At 42.4% G+C, this 10,018-nt stretch overlaps 1 protein-coding gene across 1 annotated transcript in view; it reads left to right on the forward strand.

The window, feature by feature from the left end:
* MAP3K6 (mitogen-activated protein kinase kinase kinase 6) overlaps positions 1 to 10,018 on the forward strand; it is a 1,891,200-nt gene that overhangs the window by 587,378 nt on the left and 1,293,804 nt on the right. Inside the window, exon 8 of the mRNA XM_044084347.1 lies at positions 9,701 to 9,813. Within this exon, the coding sequence (XP_043940282.1) occupies positions 9,701 to 9,813 (113 nt within the window). The remainder of the gene's footprint in view (positions 1 to 9,700; positions 9,814 to 10,018) is intronic.

A 10,018-nucleotide genomic window follows, 5' to 3' on the forward strand; every position in this document is an offset into this window, starting at 1 on the left:
CATCAGACAAAGACTTTCTTAATAAAGGCATCCCTGTAGATGCTATGGTGGTGGCAGCAGCCACCAAGAAGAAACTCTCTGAAATGTCATCTGTCCATCCACTGAACAATGAGTCTCGAACGATGGACAGATATGGGAAGATATTTTCTCATCAGTGACTTTTACCCTTAGATTGCTGAACTACCTTATGCACTTCACTAGGCTACAAAGAGATCTCCTGAAAGAGTTAGGAGATATTCTCCAAGGTTCACTAGCAGCTGTGGTTTCAGACAATGTGACCTCTCAGCAATCTACCTTAAATTCCATGGTTAACTCCTACATGAGGCTAATCTCCTATGCAGTGGATGGAGCGAGCAGGGCAGCGGGTTCAGGAGTTTCCCTAAGGAGACAGTCCTGGATGCGCTTGTGTAACTTTGTGGAACCTTTTAAGTCTACCTTTGTCAATGCCCCTTTCGATAGTTCCTCACTCTTTGGACCAAAAGTCAAAGACACACTCACCAGATGCGAGCAGGAAGGAAAAACTCTCTCTGCCATTGGAGTACGTTTTTCTGTACCTAAGGGTCAGAAGGTTGGTAAAATGTGGTTCAAATATCCAAGGGAGTTTTTCAGGACGCACAAGGTGAATCCTTCCCCAGGGGCAGAGGGGAGGCAATAATGGTAGACATCATCCACAAGGCAGAGGGGGTCCACAAAACCAGGGTGACTGTGATTCCTTTTGCAGCCGACCCTTTCAGTGCTCTTGAAAGAAGGCCTGTCTGTTCTACTCTGGAGGCAGTCAGGGGGCAATTATCTTTGTACCCAGAAGCCTGGCGAGATATTACAAGAGACAAGTGGGTACAAAGTATAATATCCAGAGGTTATTCCATTCCCTTTTAGCATCCCGTCCCACAACTCAGAAGGATCCCGGATGTTCCACCCAGTCAAAGGGAACAAACAACTATAGAGATTCAGTAGTTGCTAGACAAAGGAGTCATCCAAGAAGTCCCCGCAGACCAAATAGGATTCGAAACTTACTCAAGATTCTTTTTAGTGCCAAAATGAACAGGGGGCTGGAGACCAATATTGGATCTCAGCAAACTAAATGAGTCCATAAAGAAGTCCAAATTCCGAATGGTAACACTGCAGTCAATTCTTCCCTTTTTAGGGAAGGATGATTGGATGTGCTCAATAGACCTCCAAGATGCATACAACCACATAAAAATGGACAGACCGTCAAGGAGTCACTTATGCTTCCGGCTGGGAGACAGTCATTACCAATTCCAAGCTCTGCCCTTTGGTCTCATTACAGCTCCCAGAGTGTTCACCAAATGCATGGCAGTAGTCACAGCTTACTTGAGACGGCTAGGATTCCAAGTGTTTCCGTACCTAGACGACTGGCTTCTGACTGCCACCACCAAGCATCTACTACAACAATCAGGAGACGCCACTTTTCAAATCTGTTCTCAATTAGGGATAACAATAAATTTAGAATAATCTGCCTTGTTGCCATGTCAGCATATTACCTTTATATAGGAGCAGAAGTAGACACCGTCTCTGTGATGGCAAAGTTACCTTCAGAAAGAATTGTCGTGCTCAGACACCAGATTACCAATCACCTGCCAAAGACAAAAGTAACAGTGAAAACAGTTCTGAAAGTCCTAGGAACCATGGCAGTAATGATATCCCTAGTCCCATTAGCCAGGATGCACATGAGAATTCTTCAGTGGCTCCTTTCTCCTCAGTGGTCCTTACAAGAACTTCCCATGTTTCACCAGATCAAAATTACAGAGTCATGCAAGAAGGATCTAAGATGGTAGCTTCTTTCCAGTCATATCACATTAGGTTGACCCTTTACCCCACAACAACCTCTGGTAACAGTGACCACAGACACCTCCCAGATAGGGTGGGTGGGGCATTATCTGGGGAGGATGGTCCAAGGCACATGGCAGGAACACGAGATCCATTTGCACATCAATGTTCTATAGATGAGAGCAGTACTGGCACTGCAAGCACTTCAGGACTCTCTTCCACTAGGAACAATTGCAATTCAGTCAGACAATATGTTGGTGGTTTGGTACATAAACAAGCAAGGAAGAACCAAGTTTTATCCCCTTTGCCGAAAGGCTCTCAGTGTATGGCAGTGGGCAATCTCTTCCCAACGCTTTCTGATAGCAATGCACATCCCGGGGGAAGTCCAATGTGATAGCAGACAGGCTGAGCAGAGCAATATTGATGCCTCACAAGTGGTCCCTAAAGACAGAGATAGCGGAAAGGATATTCCGAACATGGGGCCAGCCTTGCTGCGACCTATTTGCCACTCCCATGAATGCTAAATGCAGCAGCTACATTGCCCTAATCCCCCCTCCGGGGAAGTCACCAAGGGATGCACTTGTCCACGATTGGCCCTTGGGACTACTTTATGCATTTCCCCCTTTTCCCCTAATACCCAAAGTCATTCAGAAAGCCTACTCCTTGAGAAGTAGGGTAATTCTCATTGCTCCATACTGGCCTCGTCAGATTTGGTTTCCCTTCCTCCGGCCTCATCTTCAGGAAGAACCGTGGACTCTGGACCCAGTTCCAGACCTTCTGACTCGTATGTCAGGAACATTCCACCCCTTCCTCCAAACCCTCAAGTTGACAGCATGGCTGCTCCAGTTCCCAACTTATTCAGGCTTCACAACTTTACGCCAGTAGTTAAAAACATCTTGGTATCCTCACACAAGGCTACAACAAGGAAGCTATATTCTAGTAAATGTAAAGGTTCTCATACTGGGCACAGACTAAAAACATCGACCCCTTTTCTGCCCCAATCACTTCTATTCTTGAGTTCCTATCAGAGCTTTTTCAACAAGGTTCAGCGGCAGCTATTATTAAGGTGCAATTAGCTGCAATCTCAGATTTTCATATAGGTGACGGAACTTCGAACTTGATGTCACACAGATTATGTAAAGCGTTCTTAAAAGGTACCTGCTTATTAAGACCCCTCATTAAAGAACCATTCGCGCCATGGGACTTAAATTTTGTTCTAACATGTCTGACCTTACCCCCATTTGAACCTTCATCTACTTGTGGCCTCAAATTTCTGTCTTGGAGAACAATTTTCTTAGTTGCTATTACCTCTGCAAGAAGAGTTTCGGAACTGCAAGCTTTATCAATCAGACCTCTTTATTTGATCTTCCATAAGGATAGAATATCTCTCCAGAAAAAACATCATTTTTACTTAAGGTGTGTTCACAAAATAGCTTAAATCAATCCATTGAGCTGCCAGTGTTTTTCCTAATTATAGCAGAATACAAGTTACACCAGTTAGACGTGCATAGACAACTTTGCTTCTGTTTACATAGAACCAAAGATTTCAGAAAGTTTGATCAATAGTTTGTTTCTTTTTCAGAAGTCAAAAAAGGCATGCCAGTCTCAAGTCTCACTCTCTAACTGACTCTCAAATTGTATTACCTTTATTTACAGTTCTAATAACAGACAACTACCATGCAAAGTCAAAGGTCACTCTACTAGGGCCATGGCGATGTCATCTACTTGTCTAGCTAGACTATCAATGGACAGTATTTGTGCCGCTGCTACATGGGCAAGACCCCAGACCTTTATCACTCATTACAAAGTGGATTTGGCCTCCAGGGAGAGGACCTCCTTTGGTTCCACTGTGCTGAAAAGTGTACTCTCATAAGCCACCCAGGGAATATGGTGCTAGGGATGCTTTCCCAACCAGTAAGGATGAAGGTGAGATAGGACAACATAACATAAAGAAGGTATGTACTCACCATAACATTCCATGTTTGTTGTCCATCTCGCCATTCATTCTTGCAATCCCTCCCACCTTCACCCTGCCTAAGGCTTCTAGAGAACCTAGAGGAATTTCCTCCTTGGACAAGGAGCTCCTCAGACTTTTTTTCCTCTTAAGTATTCTTTATTATAGGACTAGTGTACACATATGGCTGTGGTTAGCAGCAAACAAGATCTGAGGAATCACACACTGGATGATGGATTAGGTGTTCAGCCATGAGCCAAGTGAAAGTCTTCGAGCTATAGTATGCAGCCAAGTTGGAGCTGAGGAGCATCTCCAAACCCAACCAATAAGAATGAATGGCAGGAAGAACAAGAAACATGGAACATTATGGTGAGTACATAAATTCTATTTTTTTAAAAGCATATTGCATACCCATTTATTCACTATATCACGGGGTATTATGGTATATAAGGATTTGGCATCCACTATAAACAAAATGACATTATGTTCTACCTGAACTGCATTCACCAAATCATTTAAATTGGAAGGAGTCCCTGTTATAAGAAGAGCTTTTGACCACTATATCCTTCAGTGCTTTTTTTTCAGTTGCTCAAATCATAGTATGTTTAGATGGTTCAGTATCTACTAGTGTGTTCAGAAAACTGTTTTATAAGAATACACAGGAATCATAAGGTCATAGGAAGTTACTAGGCTAATGGCCCTAGGGCCCTGACAAGCCTAGCCAAGTTCTACCCTTATTTCCACAATCAGCACCTAATGCCCCTGTCCAAGAGGGACACAAGTGGACCCCCTTGGTGAATTTACGGTTACCCATCCAGTCATCCAGATTGCGTTTGAAGAGGGCAAATGAGGTGCTCTGTTTGACATGAAGTGGGAGTCTGTTCCAAAGGTGTGGTAACCTCTGGGAGACAAATCTGTCCCTCCAGCAGGTTCTGTTAATGTCACATACCAGGTAAAGGTCTTTAGAGCGAGTAACACATGTACCATTTCACTTGTGGATATGCAGCATTTCCAATAAAGCTGGGTCAGAGATTGCCTTATATGTGAAGCAGAAATCACCTCTGAGTAGTCTGTATGAAACAGAATAAAGTGACAATGATTTCAGATGATCCACATAAGACAGATACTAAAGACCTTGAATTTTCCTTGTGAGGTACCTTTTTGGTTTCTCCAATTGCTGCAGATGCTTGTAAAGGTACATACCAAAAGGGCTATGATGAGGGAAGAGTACATGGAGGGTATAGCTTCTTTTTTTGGTGGCAATGACCTTACTTGTGAGGTGAGCAATATAGAATGCCCTTCTTACCACTGTGGAGACATTGTGATCAAAGATAAGGTTGCTGTCAACCTGTGTGCCCAGGTCTCTTACCCCTGAGTGCGTAGTTAGGGTGTTGCTATTGATGTGGTAGGTAGCAGGAACATCGCTGTTACAGAAAGGGATGATAATACATTTTTTTATTTTTGCATTGAGTTTAAGGCCATGACTTTCCAACTGTTCATTTGTTTGTGTAAGACCCTGTTGTAGGATGTTAACATCATTTGGAGATTCTATACCAGTTTGCAGTCATTAACAAGCTTTGTCAGCCACAGACCTTTGGTTTTTGCTTGTACCTCAGAGAAATAGATTACAAACAGTAGAGGTCCCAGGACTGATCCTGTGAAACACCACTGGTTACATGTCTGCTGTGGAGGTGAAGTCCCCTATTTTGACTATATGTGTTCTATCAGTGAATCAGTTAGTGACCAATCTAATGATATAAGGGTTGGTACATAGCTGGGTAAGCTTGTCAATGATGCCTGAGTGGGGGATAGTGAGAAAAGCCTTGGCTAAGTCTAGGTAGGCTGTATGCACAGATTTCCCCTTGTCCAGGGCCTTGGTGACTGTCTAAGTCCACCAGGTTTAACAGGCATGAGCTCCTTTTGACAAGTCTAGGCATATTTATCTGCTGGGAGTGGTCAACCCAAATACATATTCAGAAGAATTCCCAAGACTCAGTTTTTAGGACTTCAGTGGATTTGTGATACTGAGAAAGGTCATGTTCGTATGGCAGTTGATAAAAGCCATGGATTTATATACTAAGGTTATGGTTCATGACAGATAAGTGAAATTCAATAGTTAGTGAAAAATATGTTGATTTATATGTACATGTTGATGCTGCCCAGAAATCTTACCTTTCTGACACTCCAATGCATTTTTTACTACTTATAAAAGTAATATTGAGTTTGTATGTAGTGCCATTATATGTCATTGTTCAGTTTTATTGATGAACAATATATTGTTCACTGTTTTGACTTTAATAATTGGCTTAGTTTCTGGTGTTGTTCTAAGTGGTGCACTATTTGTTAGCATGGAAGGAGATGGTCAACGGACCAGCTGCTTTGCCAGGGATGGTCTGCACCTCTCCCTTCTAGGCTTTCGAATATTAGCTAAAACATCCCCCATAGTGCCTTTTATAGGCAATGCCAAATTGAAAGTACTTCCGACATAGCAAATCAAAAACAAGAAAGTCTAAAGATATTACTGCTCAATGCTAGGAGTCTAAACAAAAAACTCCACTCCCTAGAAGCTCTCTTCACCCTAGAGAATGCTGATGTCTGTGCAATCACTGACACATGGTTTAAAGCCATGGAGAGCACACCAACAGTGCAAGGTTATAATGCCTTCCACATATTTAGACCAGCTACTTCACAGGCATGGAGTAAAGGTGGAGGTGTCTCTATTTACATCAAAAGTAAATATACTTCAAGGCTGGTCAAACAGGACAGTGCACTTGAGCTGCTCCATGTTCAAATCACCATAGGCAAAATCCAATACCATTTTCTTGCAAGCTGTAGATCCCCACCTCTATGAATCAGGAAACCCATTCCATGTATTTAAACTTATTAGAAACACTAACCCAATACCATATTCATGGGTGACTTTAATTCCCCCACTATTAACTGGTAATCCTATATGACACCAAATGTACAGGCACAGAGATTTCTGGATTTTGTAAACACAAACTCCCTGGACGAGATTGTCAGTACACCGACCAGGGGTGCAAGCATACTGATCTGGTCCTCGCTAATATGGGAGAGTGCTGCAGACCCCCTGCTGTAATGTCTTCCTTGGTCAGACCACAAAATGATCTCCTTTGAAGTAAAAATAAAAACTGTACCCCCAGCTAAACCTGGTATATTCAGGAAGTATTCTAAGGCAAACCTCCTGCTATTAAATAATAACCTAGCAAAATGTCGAGCCCCCATAAACCCTGAGAACACTGCTGCCTATGGATAACTGTTCACAGAAACCCTGTATAAGCATGTTAATAGCTACATGGAGGCAGCTGTACCCACCAGGAAGTAGTACAGCACTAACTCAAAAAACAAGCCACCCTGGTGGAATCACAGAATCAGTGGACTGTATAACAGGAGGAGGATAATCATGGCAAAAGTTAGGAGGTGCACGACCCAGCAGGATAAAAGTACTCTCATCAAACTAAACAAACAACTCAGAGGACAAATAAAGTGTACCAAAGCCTAAATTTGAGGTAAGTTTGACCTCCAGGCCAAAAGCAACCACAAAGCATTCTTTAGCTATGTCCACAACCTCAAAGTTAGAGTTTACTGAAAATAGACACCTATACTGAGCTAAAAGATATAGCAAACCTCCTGGCTAATAAATTCAACTCCAACATTACCCCTCTCTACCCCTTCAGCTTTCCCTCAGGAAATGCTATCAAATGTAACTCCCCCTACTATCACTAGGGGAGCAGGTCTTTAATGCTTTCTCTAAGACCAAGACTGGGCCCAGACAATATCCCAAGATGCCTTCTAAATAGCATGAAATGTGACCTATCAGGGCATCTGGAATTATTATTTAACTGTAGCCTCCAAACAGGCTTCGTGCTTCATGAATGGCGAACAGCAACAGTCATCCATCTGCACAAAGGTGGGCCATCTATAGACCAGGGAAACTACAGATCCATAAGTCTCACTAGTCTTATACGTATAGCCATGGGAAGAATTATCATGGAAATGATCAATATAGATATAGTAAACCTCCAGACACTGGACCCAACCCAGTTTAGTTTCATCAAGGACAGATCATGCCTACTGAACATGATGGACTTCTTTGAGAAGGTAACCAAAATAATGGATGAGGGAAAAATGGTTCACACTGCCTACCTTGACATGGCCAAGGCATTTGACACAATACTCCACCCGGGCATTGTTGACAAACTCAAGAGGTTAGGTACAAACTCATATGTCACCTGGTAGATAGCCAACTGGCTCAAAGACAGGACGAAGGAAGTTAGAATTGGGGAGTTGACCTCTACAAAGAGGCCAGTCACAAGTGGAGTCCCTCAGGGGATCAGTCCTTGAACCGCTCCTTTTTCCCATTTACTTCTCTGAAGTCAAGGCCAATGTCAGTGGTCTCTCGCTGACTACATTTGCAGATGATTGCAAACTAGGAGCTGTCATTGAATCCCACACTGACACAAATGTTCTCCAGGAGGGGCTGACACAGAAAAACAACTGGTGTCAGAGCCATGGACTAAAACTAAATGCCAAGAAATGCATAATAGTATCCTGATGGAATTCATCCACCCCTGGTAACTATCATATTGACAACACATCCTTTAGAGTTGACCCAGTAGTCAGGGACTTAGGGCACACATAGATAGTAATCTAGCCTTTGACCATCACGTGTCTACAGCATTGAGGAAATATTTCTAAGTTGCGCAACTTATAAACAGAGGTATGACATTTAAGTCCAAGGAAGTCATTGTTTCACTGTATTAGGCATTCATCAGACCTATCATTGAGTAGAATGCCCCCTTTGGTATGTAACTAACCAGGCATATCCAGCAATTGGAATGTCCACAGAGGTTCCTCACTAAAAGAATACAGGGCATAAGTAAAATGTCCTTTGCAGACCACCTTAAGGCCCTTTCCCTGTATTCTGTCTCCTACAGGCTTTTGAGGGAAGATCTATGCCTGGCATAAAGGGCATTGTCAGACCCCACTCTTATGGACCTCCTGCATATCCACAAAACAATCAGCACCAGAATTACCCATTCTAAAGACTTAAGTCTTACCTGTAATATAAATAAGACCTGCTAGAGAGACAGGTATGTATCCCAGGGACTACCCTGTCTATGGACAGGCTCCCCATCCATGTGAAGCAGAGTTCCTCCCTAACCCAATTCAAGTGCAACTTGGACAACTGGATGGGAAACCGGAAATTCATCCCTGGTTTGGCACCTATGTCTCTGATGCAAATAGGTAACCTGTAAATGGTTTATCTCCCATGCCCCTGCGTGTAAATGTTTAATCTTCCAACCCCTTGCTTACACTTATCAAGGGTATCACAACTTGTCAGGGATTTGGGATGCATGGCTAGACTTAAAAAGGCCCTTGTGGTCATTAGCGTTGTAAACACCTACGATTCTATGAACCTATGAAGATGAAAAAATTTGAGCAGGTATTTGCAAAATATAAAACGAAATGCCTTCTACATTTGGAATCGAATGTACAAGTTTGTTTGTTTTTTTGCCACTTCTCCCAACAAGAGTCTAGTTCTTGTAATGCCTTAACAGGCCTTTGTAGCTCTCACATTCCACTAGGGTTGTTGATGGTTTTGGGCTGAGAAACCCTTTCTCCTCCATGAGAAACACGAACCAGCTATTGATTCCCACTCTTACACCCTGACACGGGTGAAACTTTGCTTGCCAACACCACAGGTAGGTGTCTTATCCCTCTATCTTTGGGCCTGCCCCTAATTATAGATAGACTGTTAGCAGATGCAATATTCTTGCTCTTTTTGATGGCACACAAACTTTTAGTTTGATCATTTGACTTATAAACTGGGAATCATTCTGAGATTTTTAAACTGTATTTTGTCTACAGATCGCTAACCCATAAGTAGTTACTGATGTTAGGAAATATTCTAACATGTAAATTACTGTGTTGCAGGTATAGGAAGGCCTTTGATAGTGAACCAGCTCTCCATTCCGGGATTAATTTAGCTGTTCTGCTTATTGCTGCTGGACATCAATTTGAAACTTCCATGGACTTGCGTAAAATAGGTCAGTTATTACATGTCATTATATCAGCAAAGTGAGCTCTTTGTATTTCCTACATGGAATTAATATTTACTCAAGAAATGACAATTAATGTTCTTTGAAGATGTGATGAAGGAGCAAAGTAAGGATGTAGCAAAGGTGCAAAAAAAAAATAAATTTGATGGCTTTTATGGTAAACCTTTAGACCAGGCAAAATGGACCAAACAAA

Source organism: Protopterus annectens, chromosome 1.part1 (assembly GCF_019279795.1).
Source record: "Protopterus annectens isolate FY-2018-M chromosome 1.part1, PAN1.0, whole genome shotgun sequence".
In the NCBI taxonomy this organism is placed as follows: Eukaryota; Metazoa; Chordata; order Ceratodontiformes; family Protopteridae; genus Protopterus; species Protopterus annectens.